General features: G+C 40.6%; 1 protein-coding gene across 2 annotated transcripts in view; it reads left to right on the plus strand.

Annotated features, from left to right (window-relative positions):
• P4HA1 (prolyl 4-hydroxylase subunit alpha 1) overlaps positions 1 to 18,182 on the plus strand; it is a 60,024-nt gene that overhangs the window by 15,175 nt on the left and 26,667 nt on the right. For both annotated transcript variants that reach the window (XM_065407401.1, XM_065407402.1), the window contains exons 2-8: positions 501 to 617; positions 1,646 to 1,742; positions 4,558 to 4,709; positions 7,421 to 7,558; positions 11,293 to 11,532; positions 13,754 to 13,956; positions 15,600 to 15,776. In XM_065407401.1, coding sequence (XP_065263473.1) covers positions 530 to 617; positions 1,646 to 1,742; positions 4,558 to 4,709; positions 7,421 to 7,558; positions 11,293 to 11,532; positions 13,754 to 13,956; positions 15,600 to 15,776 — 1,095 coding nt within the window. In that variant the 5' untranslated portion in view covers positions 501 to 529. The remainder of the gene's footprint in view (positions 1 to 500; positions 618 to 1,645; positions 1,743 to 4,557; positions 4,710 to 7,420; positions 7,559 to 11,292; positions 11,533 to 13,753; positions 13,957 to 15,599; positions 15,777 to 18,182) is intronic.

The following is an 18,182-nucleotide window of genomic DNA, read 5'->3' on the forward strand; positions in this document are numbered from 1 at the left end:
GATCTCTTGCAATCTCATGTTTGTATTTACACTGGAAAAATCAACTTTGATGCAATATATTGTGATTTGTTTTTGATTCCTCACAGTCTAGCTCTGTTTATTTTTGGGCTTTAAAAAACTTTTTACTGTATTATGGTGGCACTGCCTTCAACATTGCTGAGACTTCTTAGAGGCAAAGACTGCTTTGTGAAAATATGCCCCTCTGGTGTCTCTCTTCTCCATTTTACTGTATAACGGAGCAATACAAGTAAGTGCTGTTTGCAGAATGTTGTCAGCCCTTTGGGAAGATTTCCACTTCTTCTTAGAGTACTGCAGCCTGGAGGGAAATAATTCCAAAAGGGTAATGTGTTAATAGGGAGAAAAATTGTTTAATAGAACTGTGACCCCTTACAAACTTCAGGTGAAACGGTGTGAATAAAAAAACCGCTTCATCTGAAGTGGGGGTAAAATCTGGCTAAATGCTATGGTGTATAAAAGTAATCACTGTATTTCTCTTGTAGGTGTGTGCTGAAGCAACAGCTATTGAACTATGGCATCCGTAAAGGTTTGGTGTATTTTAGTTCTGAGCTTTCTGCTGCCTCATTCTTATGCCCATATGGACTTCTTCACTTCAATTGGTGAGATTTGCTTTTGTATGTACAGTGAATAACTGCAGAGTTCTGTCTCCCAACTTTCAGAACTGACTCTGCAGTGATGTGATTAAAGATGAAGCTGTGTGCTCTGTTAATTAGCATAGCTCTAAATGCACCAGTAGTTTTAAGTGCCCTGATTGCTTTTTTTATCTTTTTGAGGGAAAATCTTTATTCAAATCAGTTCTGTTGTTAAAATGTCAACAAGAGAACAGGATACACATTCATTGTATACTATTACAGATATTGGATTCAAAACCATAGTTTGGATTGAGAGTTACTTTTTGTGAATTGAGTAAATAACTCTTGATTAGGAAGCACAATTCCAGCATTTCAGGATCCCATCTTTATCCCCCTCAATATTTTAATGTTGTATGAAGCATTTGTTAAACTAGTATTTACTCTAGGGTTAAGTGGTTCAGCTGCCTGTTTGCTGTATTTCCTGTAGGATTTACTGCTTTATGAATTTGTAGCTAAGAAACAATCTGTCAGTGCAAGCCAAGCAATTTAAACAAATACTACTTTGTGTAGCTCCATAATTAATTCTTGCCATATTTGCTATGTACCAGATGTATTTGAACAAGAGCTTACTCCCTCGCAGCCTTTATTCTCTTCTAAATGAGTCCTGAATTAGTCATAATGCTAAATTTGTGACACTGCATTCACTTCCATGGCAACAAGCTATGTCAAACACAGGATTGTCTCTCTACTGTAAGTTCCGTCAAAGGGGGAGAAATCTTATTTGAACGCCTCTTAATAAGAACGACACAGAATGGCTGGCCAAGTAAACACCACCTTGAATGTTTACTTTTTTTGTGTGCCCTAGTTTGTTCCAATGGGAAATCTCTCTGAATCAGTGTTTCTCAACCTTCTTGATATCAGGGATTGGCTTGCTGCCTTCCTAAGTGTGCCAGGGAGGTGTCAGGGACCAGACACTCAACCGGTGGTTGAGAAACAATGCTCTAAATGAGGAGGAGCAGGAGATCTAATAATTGAAATCATTGCTTCCTCTCTAGGTCACATGACAGACTTAATTAACACAGAAAAAGACCTGGTGACATCACTGAAAGATTATATCAAGGCAGAAGAGAGCAAGCTGGAACAGATCAAAAAGTAAGCAGCTGGTTTCATAACACTAATATTTAATTGTGACTCCACCTTCATGTACAAGAAGGTTCCTGAAGGCTGAACAGGAATTTATTGCCTATGGGGATAAAAATTAATTTGTAATTTCTGCAAGATTTTTGTCCTAAATGAATGTCTCTTTTGTGAGTCGTCATTTTGTTTTATTTTATGATGGTGAGTCTGATTTCTGTATTGAGAAATTTTGATTTCTCTTGGCAGGATTCCCAGGTGAGTTTACTTCTTCCAAAAACATGCCTTCCTGATAGGAAACCAACAAATCAAGTGTGTGTGTGTGTGTGTGTGTTAGAGAAAACATCATGATGTGCTGTAGCTTAAAAAGTTTTAATATATATTGCGGTGGCTGCAGTGTGGGTAAGCTGTAACTAGTCCAGTAGGCTTCCCAAATGCATTCTAGTAAATCATAACAAAATCACCCCATGCCATCATCTCTTCTGTATATGCCATATCTTTTTCATAAAAGCGGAGTTGGTTTCATCTCTTTGTAGCCTAGCCATGGTGGGTTATGAGATTTATGACCTTTCAACCTGTCAGTGGTCCAAAAGATTACTGCCCGTATTACATCTTGGAGCATTGTAACTTAAAGAAGGAAACTTTTATGTCCAGCTATATTTATTTACTTATTTTTGAGGCTTTATAAAAGACATCTGTTTGAAGTCGTACATAGGTTTGAAATGTTACAAGTAGGCTATACAGCCACAAATTAGTTTCATCTGCCCAGTGATCGCTATCAAAGGTGTGTAAGTGGAACTTTATCACATAAGCATCATTACTGCATGTGTATGCTATATAGACATGTACATCAGCAGGTTAAAAACCAAAGAATTCAAAGTTAAAACAAAAACATCCTGTCTTTAAAACTTGCTGGACACCATTCTACAGCTGCAGGGAATGAATACATTCCATTGGCTCCTGAAGTTGGAGGGGAAAAAGGGCCCATTAATCTGTGGGTGGATTATGGTTGGGTTTATATAGTATGGAAGCTTATTAGGAACAAAGTCTTGGCTTCAGCCTCCGGTCTTATGGTTGTAAAGATGGTTTGTATCCCCTTATTAACTTCTTTTTTAAATGGTCATATAATAGTAAATAGGGATTTGGAGCTCCGCTCCAGCTCCAGGCAAAAACCCGCTGCTCCGCGCTCCAGCTCTGGGCTCCGCTCCAAAGCCCTGATAGTAAAAATGCTATCAATTCAGTGAAATCATATTATCAGGCTTTTTTGTGTTAACACGTTGTTAAAAGCTGGAAGCATTACACAGAGCTGCCTGCTCAATCCCTGGCCACAGAAGAAGAGCACAGTGCTTGTTGTTAATCCTGTATTGGCTGGCAAATAGCACTAGCACTTCCAGGAGAGAGCCATGTCCAATTGAAGGGCTGGTCTACACTGGGAACTTACATCGCCATAGCTGGGGGTCTCAGGTGTGTGACAAGTCCATACCCCTGAGTGAAGTAGCTATGCCAACCTAACCCCCAGTGTAGACAGCATTAGGTCTACAGAAGAATTCTTCTGTCAAGCTATCTTCCACTTCTCGGAGAGGTGGATTACTTATGCTGACAGGAGAACCCCTCCCATTAGTGTAGGTAGTGTTTACACTGAAGCACTACAGGTTTAAGTGTAGACATACCCATGCTCTGCTGTTGAGGAGGGTCACCACAACATGGGGCTTCTGTGGGCAGGAAAGGGCTTCAACAGAGGTTTGGAGGATCCATGGGAGGAGTGAATACAAATAATGAATTATTTCACTACCCAAGAGCCCAGAAGGAGCAGTGAGTCAACTAGGTAAACTTACTTTTTGTGTGTCTAAATATAAAGCCTATTTACTGTCTCAATCTAGGTTTATGCAAGGTCCCCTGCTTTCTGCTGTGGCAGACTAGAAATTCTTTGGCAGCTTTATATGAATATTAAAAGTGTTTTTTCCATATTACATTAATTTTACTCTGCCCCTATACTTTCAGTTTTCAAGATGCTGCTGATTCTTATTTTGCATTGCACTATAGAAATTGTTGAAGGGAAGCTTGGAGATTTTTGCAACTGGATAGTGGAGAACTTCTCACAGATGCATATTTTAGGCTGCCTGCAGATACAGGAGTACAGTGCTACATCAGCTTGCAATCAGTTCTTGTATAGGAGGTTTTATTTTTTTAAAAAATCTGGCTCTCATGGTGTGTGTTGGTTTTTTTGTTTGTTTGTTTTTTAAATAAAAGCTTGGATTCTGGAGCACAGTTTCCTGGCAAAGACCAGAATATATGCCCCAGGGTTGAGCATGCTCAGTGACTAACTTTCAAAATTTAATATTTAGATACTAATTTTTTCCCTTTTATGAGTAAAACATGTTTTCAACTACTTTTTTTGCAAAGTACAAAAATATATCTAAATATTACATATAAATAAATTATCAAAACCCCAGGTAAGACTTTATATTGGACTATTCATTCCTGAGTGAAATTTTATAAAAGAATTGCTGGGACGCTACCTATGGCAGTATGTATTTACCTTTCTTCCTGCATATTGTAGAGGAGTCCTGTGTTGGTGCATTGCGCTTTCATGTTGAAAGATCATGAGTGATGCTACTTCAAGGTTTATACCACAGCAGAGGGAGGGCTGAGAAAGATGACATTTTTGATTCCTTGCACACTAACTTTGTGTATAGATAAAGTAAAAACAACTTGTACTGGAAGCTCTTTCAGTCAAGAGAGTCAAGTAGCTCGGCATTAGTTTTACAATACATAGGAAAATATTTAGGTGATGCTGTATTAAGCTTATTCCTAATATATATATGTTTCATAGATGGGCAGAGAAGTTAGATCAACTGACAGACACTGCTACAAAAGACCCAGAAGGATTCTTGGGGCATCCTGTAAATGCATTCAAGTTAATGAAACGACTTAACACTGAGTGGGGTGAACTGGAGAATCTGGTCCTGAAGGACATGTCAGATGGTAAGTTTGAGGAGATTTTGGAGTTATCGACACACAGCTAATACTCTGATTAACATTATCACCCTAATGCCAAGCAAAGCACAACTTTGTTTTTTGAGGAACATATTTTTTGTACTGCACCTGCAGTAGAAATAACAATGGTCAAACACTTTTGCTGAGAGAATTATTTGACTTGTATCTTGCATGCATCAAGATACAAGGATTTCTATGTTTTCCGTGACTTTGTGAGTCTCTCTTTAGAAGAAGACCCTGTTTTTTCTGTATGTAGGTAAATGTAGTGCACTTATCACCTGATCGTCAAATTGCTGATGGTGCTGGTAGAAAGTTCAACGAGCTCTGAGCTATACAGAAAGAGATCAAAAGCTCAACAACAAAACTTCAGGGACAAAGGGAGTAAATTCAGAGAGCTCTAATTCCTCAAAGAGTGGACTATTTGCGATGGTTCTTGGGGTGTCCAGGACTGAGTCACCTTGTTTACCCCTCTACCTCCAGCAAAAGGGAAATTTGCTTGTGTTTAACTGGGTTTCAGCTCCCTGAAAAAGCAGTCTGTTAGCTACTCAAACAATCTCCTCTAGGCTATGCCAGCCCTTACTTTTGCCTTGCAAGTTAACAATAGGTGCACCCCAAGACTTTGAAGCATTCCATTGTAGTATTTTAACACCTTATCTGCTGAGCACTCACAGTAATACCAGGTATACGCTCCTAAAGGGAACAGTATACATACCAGTTTACTCATAGACTATAAGGCAGAGGTGGGCAAACTTTTTGGGCTGAGGGCCACATCTGGGTTTTACAAGACATAATTGTATGCAGGGCATAATACAAATTGTATGTGGGGTTGGGGTGCGGAAGGGGTGCGGAGTGCAGGAGGGGGCCCAGGGCAGGGTGTATGAGGGGGCTCAGGGCAGGGGGTTGGGGTGCACAGGGGTGCAGGGTGCAGGAGGGGTGCAGGGTGTACAAGGGGGCTTAGGGCAGGGAGGTGGGGTGCATCAGGGCTCAGGGCAGGGGATTGGGGTGCACGGGTGCAGGCTGCAGAGGGGGGCTCAGGGCAGGGGGTTGGGGTGCAGGAGGGGTGTGTAGTGCAGGCAGGGGGCTTAGGCCAGGGAGTTGGGGGGCGGGGTGCAGGAGGGGTTTGGGCTCCGGGGTGGCAGCAGCGCGCACCGAGGCCAGGGCAGGCTCCCCGCACGCCTGCGCTGTCCCCAGCCCCAGGAAGCGCTGCAGCCCCTGGGGGAGGAGGGAAGGGCTCCGCATGCGCTGCCCTTGCAGGTACCTCCCCCCAAAGCTCCCATTGGCTGTGGTTCCCTGTTCCCAGCCAATGGGAGTTGGTGGGGGGGGGGTGCCTGGAGGCAAGGGCCTAGGGCGTGGCAGGGATGTCAGGCTGGCCGCTGCTGAGAGCAGCACGGGGCCCATGGCACCATGGGAGTCAATCCTGCGGGCTGGATCCAAAGCCCTGAGGGGCCGGATCCAGCCTGCGGGCCGTAGTTTGCCCACCCCTGCTATAAGGGCTAGAAGGGGACCATCATGGTCTAGTCTCACCTCCTGCACATTGCAGGCCACAGAACTTCACCCACCCACTCCTGCATGAGGTCCATAACCTCTGCCTGATTTACTGAAGTCCTCAAATCTTGATTGAAAGACTTTAAAGTTACAGAAAAATTCACCATTTACTCTAGTTCAAACCAGCAAGCAACCAGTGCCACATGCTGCAGAGGAAGGTGAACCCCCCCCCAGCATCTCTGCCAGTCTGACCTGGGGAAAAAGACAGGGCCAGCCCCCTGTGGTTCAGTCTCCAGTGTTTTGTCTCCCTGTTGACTTAGTATGTGAATGGGGGGGCCTCCATTGTGTTGGTTCACAACACTTAATTTACATTAATTTATACCCCTTTCACCATCCTAAAACAATTCTTTCCCTCCACCATCCTAAATAGACAGAAGTAAAAAATTAAATTGAAGGACTAATATTCAGAAGTGTACTCTAGTTTGCATGAATGAAAAACTTGATTCAAAGTATTGTGAAAATTAGACTTAAACTTATTTAATAGTGAGAAACTCTCCCACATTTTCCATACAAACTTCTACTAAAATAAGGCATCTTTCAACATACTTATGTGTGAAATTAGTGATTGTCTGTCTGTTCCCAATACATTTGCTGGAACAATATCACCGATCCTGCCTCAAGGTTGGTCCTGCATGGGTAGTAACAGTGATACCATTTTTTCCCCCTGTTATGCTACCTTATCTCATGATACTGCATAGGGATTCTTTTGGAAGAAGAGCCCTAAGACAACAGATAAGGATAATTAATTTTAACAGTTTATCTTTGAATTTGCTGTGTATTGGTTATTCATTTATTTATTTATTTAAAAACAATTCAGCATGGTTGGTCTTGTGTGATGTTTGGTTCATTGGCCTGTTAGGACACTCATGAAATGACTATTGAATAATCTAGAGAGGTGCACTGTTAGCATATTACTGCTCCGTACAAATAGGCCTACACACTGTTTATCTAGAGTCCCGCCCAAAGGTGGTAGCTTTTGTAAGAAGATCTGCCTCTGATTTAATAATAGCCTGTAGTGACATGCTGGTTTTCATCCAACAATTTGTGTAGAGATATTTATTTGTAATTACATGTTTTTTAATGTAAAACTCCCAGGACAAGCAAAGCCCAGTCCTCTTCTTGATCTCTCCAACCTTTTCTTTTTTTCTCCTAAGGCTTCATCTCTAATATGACTATTCAACGCCAGTATTTTCCTAATGATGAAGATCAGGCTGGTGCAGCCAAAGCTCTCCTACGGCTCCAGGATACCTATAATTTGGATACAGACACCCTCTCCAGGGGGAATCTTCCAGGTAAGAAGCACCTGTGCTAGTTGGGGAAAAATAGCTGTGCAGTTACAGAATATCTAGATTATAAACCCTTTTGAGAAGTCTTCTCTTCATGCCTGTCTGTAAAGCACCTAGCATGCTGTTAACAATAGGAAAAAACCCCAGACTTTCCTAGCTTTCAGCCAGTATATGATTATATAAACTTGTGTGCTGTGGGCCTGCTTAATTGAACTGCTGCAGGGAGTTGAGTCACATCTCCCTGTGTCAACCTGTACCCTAGAGAACACTCTACTCAAGGCAAGATGAGCACTGGTACCATAGCACTTCCTTGGGATTTTCCAATGGGGAGGGACACAGCAAAAACTGCTGAGGGATGTGCTGAAACACTATGTGCCCCACCCACATTCCCTCCGAGGCTCACTTTTTGGGTGTGTTGGTCTTTCCTTCAGTTCTTTGGCAGTGGGTGTGTTGCAGCCGTTTTTCTTCAACAGTTTCTCTTCCTCTGATGGGCTTTCTGCTGTCAGGAACTTGTGCTTGGGTTTAGAATAGCAAAAATTGGCATTAGACTCCAACTGAATTTAGCCTGCTCTGTGTAAGTCGATGTTTGTACGTAGGAAGGATAAGTATCTGGTAGTTTTATTTGTCATATTTTTGGCTTCTGATGGAGCTATTGCCTGTGATCAAGCAACGCTGAACTCTTTCTCTCCTAGAGCAAGATTAGTTTCTCAATATTTAAAGTTGCAAGTGAGTTTCCATTTGTAAGTCCACTTTATAGCTCCTCTCTAAAATACCACAGAATTAGCACACTTGGCTGGATAAATATTCCTATTATTTTAATGCAAGCTTTTAACCTATGGCTTGTATAGAAAACTGAGTTTAGTAGGTAAACAAATCACTGCACTAATCACGGACAGTTAAAATATGCCAATTCTCTCCATTTATTGTTAGAGTATTTCATGCTGTTATGTTAAAGAAAGAAATTAAACAGGAATGAGATATTAAGAGTGAGTTTATTTTATTTGTTCACTTTAAATGTTGTAATCAGCAAGCTGTATTTTAAAACTCTGTAACTGCATGTGTGCAGTGGAATACGTGTTAGTAAAAAAGAACACTGTTGTATAGTCCTTCCCCCTCTCTTCCCCCCCCCCACTTATAAAAAGGATTGTTTTTTGAGACTTTAAAAATTAAGTGACATAGGATTGCCTGAAGCTATATAGTGTATAAACATTAAGAGCAAGCGACGGGGAACATGTGGAAAACATACATAATCACTTGCACTTATACAAAGCTAGCTAAAATAATCTTTAACAGTTTTGTAGGCAGGAAAAGCCAGTTTGTCCCTTGGGAAGAAAATTAAATTAAGTTCCTAACTTTCTCTACTGGTTTCTCTCTCCCTCTGTTCTAAAACAGTCCTTTAGCAACTGGGGGGAAAATAAGCACTGCACAATCCATGTTATGTTTTCACAAACTCCCATGTTCAGATGCCTAATAACATTGGGAGTGATTGGCTTTAATGTTGCAAAGTGTAATTTTGTTTTCTGTGTTTTTGTTAATCTTAAACTTTGACTATTCTTTCAAGATCTGATGTCCCCCCCCCCCCCACACACACAGATTTTTATCATTTGTTGTCTTCTATAAGCAATTAAGTGAATTTATGGACCATATTCTACTGTCTTTCTTGGAAGCAAGCCTGTGCAGCCCAAACTGTGTGCTGCCTGGTAATATAATTCTGCTTTTTAATAGTATTGTGATAAAATTGCATCTGAACCCATCATAATTGTTGATCAGTTAAATTTTCATTCTAGAAGTAAAATTCTCTGGTTTTCTTGGTCTCCAGGGCTAATGGAATTCTAAATCTCTAGTATTTTATCTGTTTTGGTCACTAATTGTCTTCTGTATGATTTTCAGTCACTTAATGCATCCAGTTTTACCCCCCACAATCTCTCTACTTTCTCCTAATTTTGCCTAATTCTCCTGCTTTTCAATCTTCTGCATTTCAGACCTTGCTGTTTTTTTAAAACTGATATTGTACTAAGCAGTTGCCCTGGCTATTTCTGTAGCGAAATGAACAATTACTGTATAATTTCCCTGCCACACAAATAAATCTGTTAGTTATCGGTGCTGTTTGTGTGGTGAATGTAGACCTTCTGCTCAGCACTTTGTTTATCTAGGGCCCCTTACACTTAGTTCTCATCTGTGGATGTTAAGTTTCCTGAGCATCTACATCAGACCTACAAGCAACAAATGTTATCGGAGAGGAGGCCTGAGGCTGTGCCCTTTTTGACAAAGAATCCCAAGTGGGTAGGTTCCCAACAACCATCCTCTGCTACCTCTTTTTTGGGTATGTCTACAGTGCAAAAAAACATTTGTGGCTGGCCCAGGTCAGCTGACTCAAGCTTTCAGGGCTTGGGCTGAGGGGCTATAAAATTACAGGGTAGATATTCAGCGTCCGGCTGGAGCCCAGGCTGAGACCCCACAAGGAGGGAGGGTCCCAGAGCCTGGGCTCCAGCCTGAGACTGAACTGCTATGAGCCCCATGACTCAGCTGACCTGGGCCAGCCACACATGTTCTATTGCAGTGTAGACATACCCTAAGAGGCTGAAGGTCATTTAACTTCTCTGGGACAGTCTGCATGAAATCTCAAGACCGTCTAAAACTCAAGAGTTTAATTAAAAATAAAACTTAGTAAGAAGAGAAGATCCGATTTAAACAAAAGAAATTGAATGCACAACATATTTAGTCTGAAACCCTGAAAAAGTTCATCTCGGGTTTAGTTACAGTGAATGGGAAAATGATCTTGCACTGCTGGAGAGAACTCCTTTTTCCGCTCTCATCCTTTCGGCAGGTTAGTCTCTCAGGGCTTGTCTTCCCCAGAAAATTACATTGTTAGAACACAACCTTGAGAAGTTGCAGGGCAGAGTTCAAGTGTTGAAGAATAGAAAACAATGAAATCCATAATTTATGTTCATGATTACTTTAACTTCAGGTGTAAACGAAAAACAGTTAAGCTGATACAATGTCATGGACAATGAAGGATACTGCATTTTTCTGTAGTGTTTCTTTTACTCCACCCTGTATTTCCAAATATTTGCCATTCCCTTTTTACAAGACAGAGTTTGATTCTTCAATGGGCCCTGAATTACAGTGGCAAAAATAGAAACCTGTAATTTACTTACAAAGACTTCAAATTAAACTTTCAAATAGAGGCCATTTTAGACTCTGCTTCTAAACACGAGTTACTTCATAACCTTTACCAGTTGTGTAGTTACTGATTATCATAGTTGATTCTTCTTTCCCTCCCTCATCAGCTTGCCAGTTGCTAACAAGATGTGCACAGACAAGCTTTTGAAATAAATAAAATGTATATGGAAAGTGCCTAACCCAGGCTCTAGGACCAATGCTTGAACCATTTCTAAAACTACTACTGGTAGAAAAGAAAATATTTAAATTGATTTAGGTCAATATTGCTTCTGCATAATGTGCTTTTCAGTCATAAAAACCTTTGTAGAATTGTCAGTGACTAGTCAATGAGAAATTTTATGTATCTCAATGCATATGCATTTTGTTATGTGGACTTTGATGCTCCGGGGATTTAACTTCTGAGGATTCAACAATATAGCCACTAATAAAGGTAAGTACATTCTAAACTCTGGGTGCCAGCACTAAACAGAATTGAATTTGTTCAGTGGGTAGTAAGAAAATTCAGAATATTATGTTTCCAAATCCTACATAACTTCTGTGTTTCTTGCTTTCTATAGGTGTAAAGCACAAGTCTTTTTTAACAGCTGAAGATTGCTTTGAATTGGGCAAGATTGCATACACCGAGGCAGACTACTATCATACTGAGCTATGGATGGTGCAAGCTCTGAAACAGCTTGATGATGGAGAGGTGTCTACTGTTGACAAAGTCTCCATTCTAGATTATTTGAGTTATGCTGTGTATCAGCAGGGGGACCTGGACAAAGCAATGATGCTCACCAAGCGACTTCTTGAGCTGGGTACGTTGTTAAGAGACTAGCTCCACAATATATTGTAAAACTGGTAAGGAAATTCTGTGATATAGCAGTTTTCATATTATGGTCTGTAGATTACTTTTGCTTTGCAGAGTAATTGTGGGTGGCTGCTTCTGTCATACAGGTGAATTTCTGCCAAAATAAAATGGGTGAGGAAGGTATCCAATCAAGCAGTTACACCCATTGTATTAAACGATGATAAAAATAATCTTCCCTAATATTACTCTTTCAAATAATAATAGCTGCTGCAAGGATGTTGTGATCTGCACTGGGAGTTTGGCAAGGGAGGAGGGCCACAAAAGTATGCCTGTCTTAAGAAATGATCTGTAACATGAAACTGACTGCTTGAGGTACATCTGAGTTCATTTTTTGGATGGGAGTTTGCATTTGGGGGAATGGTTGTTTCTATTTTGGCCTAAATTTTACTACTTGCATACATTTGCTTTCAAGAAGGGTAAATTAAAAATTCCATCCTTAAAGGAAGAGACAAATACTTCTAGCAGAATTGGGCAGTTCCCTCTATGTTGTAAGTTCTTTTGGCATGGAATCTCTTCCTGTGTGGCTGTACGATATCTTGCGCAGTGGAGAATTGCCAGGTGTCCAGTTTTCAAGTGAACTCCCGGTCGAAAAGGGACCCTCCCCAGTCCGGTGAAAATGAGTGAGTGAGGGTGAGGGGGGAGCAAGTGGAGGAGGGAGTGGGCAGGGCCTCAGAAAGGGCGGGACAAGGTGTTCGGTTTTGTTCGGTGAGAAAGTTGGCAACCCTAGGGGGCCCTGATTGTCGTTGAAGCATTTGGGTGCTCCTTTAATACAAATGATGATGTAGAAAAATATGCAAGTAACTGACTAAAACTCTTTTTACAGGGATTATAAACTTTGCCTCAAACATGCTGTATACTTAAACTTGGCATTCAAAACCCCAGTGTATTTTTATAAATTGATTTATAATCCATTTTGGCCTTGCATAGCTACAAAGGTTTAAAAATTGATTAATGTGTTAGTTTCATAGCACTATTGCATCAAATTAATATGTTTAATAACCAAGATATGTCAGTGACTGCATGTTTAAGCATTTAGAAGTTGCGTTCTGTTCTAACGTACCATGTAAAAATAGCAGCTTGCTCAACACTTGCTCTTGTATATATCCCTTCTCTCTAGACACTCACGTCGCTCTCATTGCCATAGTATCTGAACACCATGTTCAGTCATCTCTTCTTTATTTTCTAAATTGTCTAAAATTAGTTTTACTGTCTTTTTATTCCTCTTAGTTATACAGTCAGTATAGCTTCACTTTCTTATAGATGAATTCTGTTCTTACGTGTACATAAACACAATTGTTTAAACCTGAGTACAGAATGCAGGATCTCTTAATGGTACCTGAGGCTGAAAAAGCCCATATTGAGTCTGCAGAGTTGGCCCATGAAAACTATCTTTTAAATTGCGGACTGAGCAGTTTTGATTTGGAATCATTGAAAGACAACAAATATAGAATCCAGTAATGGCTTGCCTAGTGATATTTAAGCACAACGGCATAGTATATCTAGGGATTTGTCATTTTCATTAGTGTGGTATCTGAGTGCCTAAAGGAGGATGTTCTACTCTTAATTCTGAATTATTCCTTTCACAGCAGTAAAACCCCTTCATCAGTAAATGGAGGAATGAGCTGGCGTAGCTTGTTAAAGTAGCAGTTTTGTCTGACACATTTTGTCAGCTGTCAGTCTTCCTGGCCCAACTCTCTCCCTGTTGGCTTTCCTGATGGGACATCGCAGCCATAACCGTCTCACTTCTCTGTGTCCCTTTATAGTCTTGCAGGCTGTCTCTCCCATGGAACAGTTAACGTTTGTTCTATCTCTTAACTGTTGCTGTGTAGTATTGCTTCCAGTGGAGGTGTCAGTTCCTTGGATTTTGCTGGTTTAAGCTAAGCTTTTCCTTGCCCATTCTCTGCTTCCCTGAACAATGAGCAATGAGAATATAGAAATGTGTTACATCCCAACCTGTCACTTATTGAATTGGGTCAGGCTTTCAGCTATATTTTTGTTCTGATTTAACTGTGTAAGCATGTTGGCTCACTAAGCATTAATTTTTACAACATCTGTCCCAAAATGAACAGTGTTTTTTCTTTTCAAGGAGCTGCTTTTATATGCCCTTTCAGGTTGACTTCTACAAGTTGCAAACTTATCTGTGGTGCCTCTCCTTTCTTCTCCATTAGATCCTGAACATCAGAGAGCAAATGGTAACTTAAAATACTTCGAATATATCATGTCTAAAGAAAAAGAAGCAAATAAGTCTACTACCAAAACAGATAGCCAGACTGACAAGGAATCAAAGACTAAGAAAAAGGAACCAAGCAAAGATTACCTGCCAGAGAGACAGAAGTATGAAATGCTGTGCCGTGGGGAGGGTCTCAAAATGGTAAAGTGGACTAGCCTGTTTGTGTTTGTTTTTTTTTTTGTTTAATCTACAGAACCACTCAGGCAGGACTCATTTAGAAGTTATCAGCAAGTTCTAGTTCTAAGGAAGATCAGCTTGCAGGGATGAGCTGGCTCACCTTTAGAACACTCTTTTTTGCCTTTTACTCCTGTCTTTATGGTGGCCTACGTTCAAAGCGTTTTTGATGAACATTTGCAAGAAGTTTGTGTGCAGCTTGAACATAAGGAAATCCTTGTAGCAATAGAATGAGTATAGACATATAGTGGAGGGAATGAAGAGGGACAGTGCAACATCTCTGAATGAAGAAATAGTAACCCATGTGTGAGGATGCTGCCCACTAACCCTATTACAAATGTATTTTAATACCAGTTAGTGCACTGAGAATCAAATAAGAGTATTGCATTACAACAAAGATTGTATAAGACTAACTTTACAGTTAATGTTTGCTATAAGATGTGTCTAATATTAAGCTTGCTGAGAGCATGGTTTCTCAAACACTGTGCTTGACCTCCCTGAGGAGACTCCAGTCTCCTCAATTGGTAAAGTACAAGTAGGCATAGGGAAAATGAATTACTGTGTTTTGTTCTTCTCAGAATGAAGAAAAGGCTGATGCCAATCATAGCAGTGATGAATAGTCTAAGTGACTATGAATTCATTCATCTAGGTTTTCCAAAAAGTGATGGTGGACTCTTTCAATCCAATGTCTAAATACTGTTCAGCTGATGCTGTTTAGGAGTTAGAGGGTTGACCTCTTCCTTCCTGAATTTGTTGTAATCATATGCAAAATTTCTCTTCATTGACTTACAATTTAACTAATTATAAATAAATTGTTTATTTTTTGTTATATTTAATTTAATGTTTGCTGAAGAACCACCCCCACCCCCTTAAGGATATGTCTATGCGGCGTAGTCTACCCCTTGATCCTTCCCAGGTTTTAGCCTTATCCCCCCTACTGTCCACACTGGGTTTGTAGGTGTGTTAAGCCCAGGCTAGCTTATCCCAGCTAGGAATGTGGGTTAGAACCTGGGCTCCACTTTATGTTGGGCAGGAGCCCACCCTCTTTGCAGTGAGGATGTAGGCTAAACCATTCAAGTCCTGATAGTCCTCTAATGCCCTTCCCACAATTCCCCCAAAAAGATAGTTCTCCTGCAATTGTCTGGAAAAGAATCCTAGATCATCTCAGCACAAAGAACAATGAGAGATTCCCCCAGACACACATGGGTGAATGGAGAAACTGTCATAACACAGCACCATGGGTAGGGCTTGGCAGAGGGGACATTCACACCTGGGTAAAGCTAACTTGGATACTCAGACCTGGGTGAACTGTACAAACATAGCCATAGTGTTATATGCTTGCCATATGAATATGCGTAAGAACACCAACAGAGAAAGTGGTCAGGTTTATAGATGGAATATGACAGGTCAACAAGTTCCATGGTGTGAAAATAAATAAATAAATATACATATATACACACGCTCCCTCACTAGTTGCGTCACATTAGATGCATTTCTGTCACTGTGTAATTTTTTTATATAAAAAAATTTAAAAAGTGTGTGTGTCCTGTAATGGTGTTAATGTGAGCAAGCACTTGATTCTTTTTGTTTTTGTTCTATCTTGATTTCAGACGCCTCGGAGACAGAAGAAACTCTTCTGCCGCTATTACGATGGAAACCAGAATCCCAAGTACATTCTGGGTCCTGTCAAACAGGAGGATGAATGGGACAAACCTCGGATTGTTCGCTTCCTTGAAATTATTTCTGATGAAGAAATTGAAACCGTGAAAGAACTAGCAAAGCCAAGGGTAAAGCGCTTCAGTTTTCTCTTGTTTTGGAAACTTCAGTGCCATCTATAGTGTTCTATGTGCATGAGCTCAATTCACCTCTTGATTAGGAGTTTGTAAAGTTAGCTTGGGTGAATGATGTTACACACACACAGTAATTTATTTTTCTGCAATGCTTATAGTGGCAAGCTGGTCAACTCTCAGTGAAAGTTGGAAATGTAATCACATTAGAATCTCTTTCCAGGAGATGGCACAGCAGATTCACCAAACTGTTCTGCTGGATAAGATTTTTGTGGATGCTATTATGGAGGAGAAGAGAACCTCCTTCAACTCCACAATAGTCACAGCATGAAACTTACCCCTACTGCAACTGGCCTGCCTCAGTATACTGCCACCGCTACTTCCACTCTAATTTATGTTGAATACTTGTCACAGGTCACTATGGCGTATAAATGATAATGATTTGTATGGAGATGCCATTTAGGAGCCACCATATGTGGTCATGGACACCAGATAATCATTTACCATATGGACATCTACAGAATAGTAGTACTCTTCTTTAGTCATCTGAAACTGACTCAGGGCCATGAGGTGCTCTGGGGCAGTTACATAAGTCCTTTTCAGCAAAGCTCACCATAGCTCCATTTAACTTCCAACCTATTATGCCTCTTTTAGTTTGAACTAACATAACCTTCATTCTCCCACTTCATCATCACCTCAACTTTCCAATCCTATTTCAAGAACCAGATTCCAAAGGACCAGTCTCTGAATCTGAAGTAGCCTAGCACTGGCTTATTGTCAAGGCAGCCATGAGAGCCCAGGTCAAACAAAAAAGCTATCTTGCTGGAAGTAACAATATGATTGGTAACTGCAACACCAGGACAGATTAAATCTGTTAGGAAGCTTGCAGTGTAGCAAGGCAGTAAATATAACACAACTTGTCTCAATTTAACTCTATCTCAAGACTTGTACTTGAGGTGAAGCTATTCTAATTAATCCATGCTTGTATAGGTCACCAACTACTTCTGAAATCAGATGCAAACAATATAAGTGCATCATTTCCCCAGCATGTCTTCTGTTTATGCTAAACAGATACTTATTGGGAGCAAGCTGAGCAAATGAAGGATAAATTCTATGTGGATAGGTACATCGGAATTATCGAAGAGAAATTATCCAACCATTTCTCCTTTATTCAAGCAAATCAAAGGCCTTATCCATAATCAAGTCAAGAATGGTGCTGCCTTTGTCTGCCACCAACTTGAGTACTGAAGAGCATCAAGTGAAGAGTAGGCTCTCTATCACCTGACACTCTTTGTTCTTGAGGTAACACCCCAGACTAAAGCAGTGGATCTGATTTCAAGTGCTGTACTCCTTCCTTACACCTAAAACATCTCTTCCTGCCTATGCTTCCCATGTCGATCACATCAGGAATCAGATCCCAGTTTGTGTGCTAATTCCTGTTTCATTGTGTTACAAAATCATGGAAAATGATCCAACTGATGATTGGGCTGCATTGTTGCTGTAGGATACGCTGGTGTTGCCTCCTTGGAGTGTAACTAACCTGTTCTTTATGGAGTGGAAAGAAAACCTTTCTGTTATAAGGATCACAGACAGTCTAAAAACGATACACAGATGATAGTAGATTTAAACTAAACTTTTTGGGACCATTGTTTTCTAGTCAGATAAATAGTCAGTCTGTTACAAAACTGTGCCAGTCACGGGTACTAATCTCTTATGTTGAAAAATGTGGAACATTCAAACTTAAAGCCTAGACATTGCAGGGTTCAGTGGTTGATGCTGCATGAGGCTATGTTTTGAGGCTGAAAGTTCATCTCTTGTATTCCAGGCATTGCGAGTGTGTCAGAAATCTTAGAGTCTAGAAGTGAAAGGGTATATAATCACTACCCAGTCTTCTGCTCCCTTGTCGTCATCAGCTGGCATGAGAAAAGCTTAATTCAATCTTTGGAGACTGTCTGTCTGTTTTTGAGTATAGGCTGTGTGCAATGATCCAGCCACTTTACCCAGGGGACAAAATGGGGTGAACAGTGCAGATTAAGGGATTCCCTGACTTTGTTTGAATCAGTAAGGTCTGAGATGCTTTGAGCCTTTATTGCAAAATAAAAATAAAAACTAGTAGTAAAACACTTGCCCAGATTGACATAAACAGTACTCAATAAACCCTCCTTGGCCTGGAGTCACCATAATAGTCTATGACAATGACCTTCTAATGCTGGGGCATTGCAACTGAAACTTTCCCAATTATGGCTCACTGTATAGTAGCTGAATGTGCAGTAGCAACAAGCAGTTTGCTTGTGGTGTTGCCGTGACATTGTATGGCAGAAACAGATCTTGTGGAAATGGAGCAGAATGGGACGCTGAATAAAGCGGGATGGAAGCAAATTACTTGACAATGGTACAGTGTGTTGG

Source organism: Emys orbicularis, chromosome 7 (genome assembly GCF_028017835.1).
Source record: "Emys orbicularis isolate rEmyOrb1 chromosome 7, rEmyOrb1.hap1, whole genome shotgun sequence".
Taxonomy (NCBI): domain Eukaryota; kingdom Metazoa; phylum Chordata; order Testudines; family Emydidae; genus Emys; species Emys orbicularis.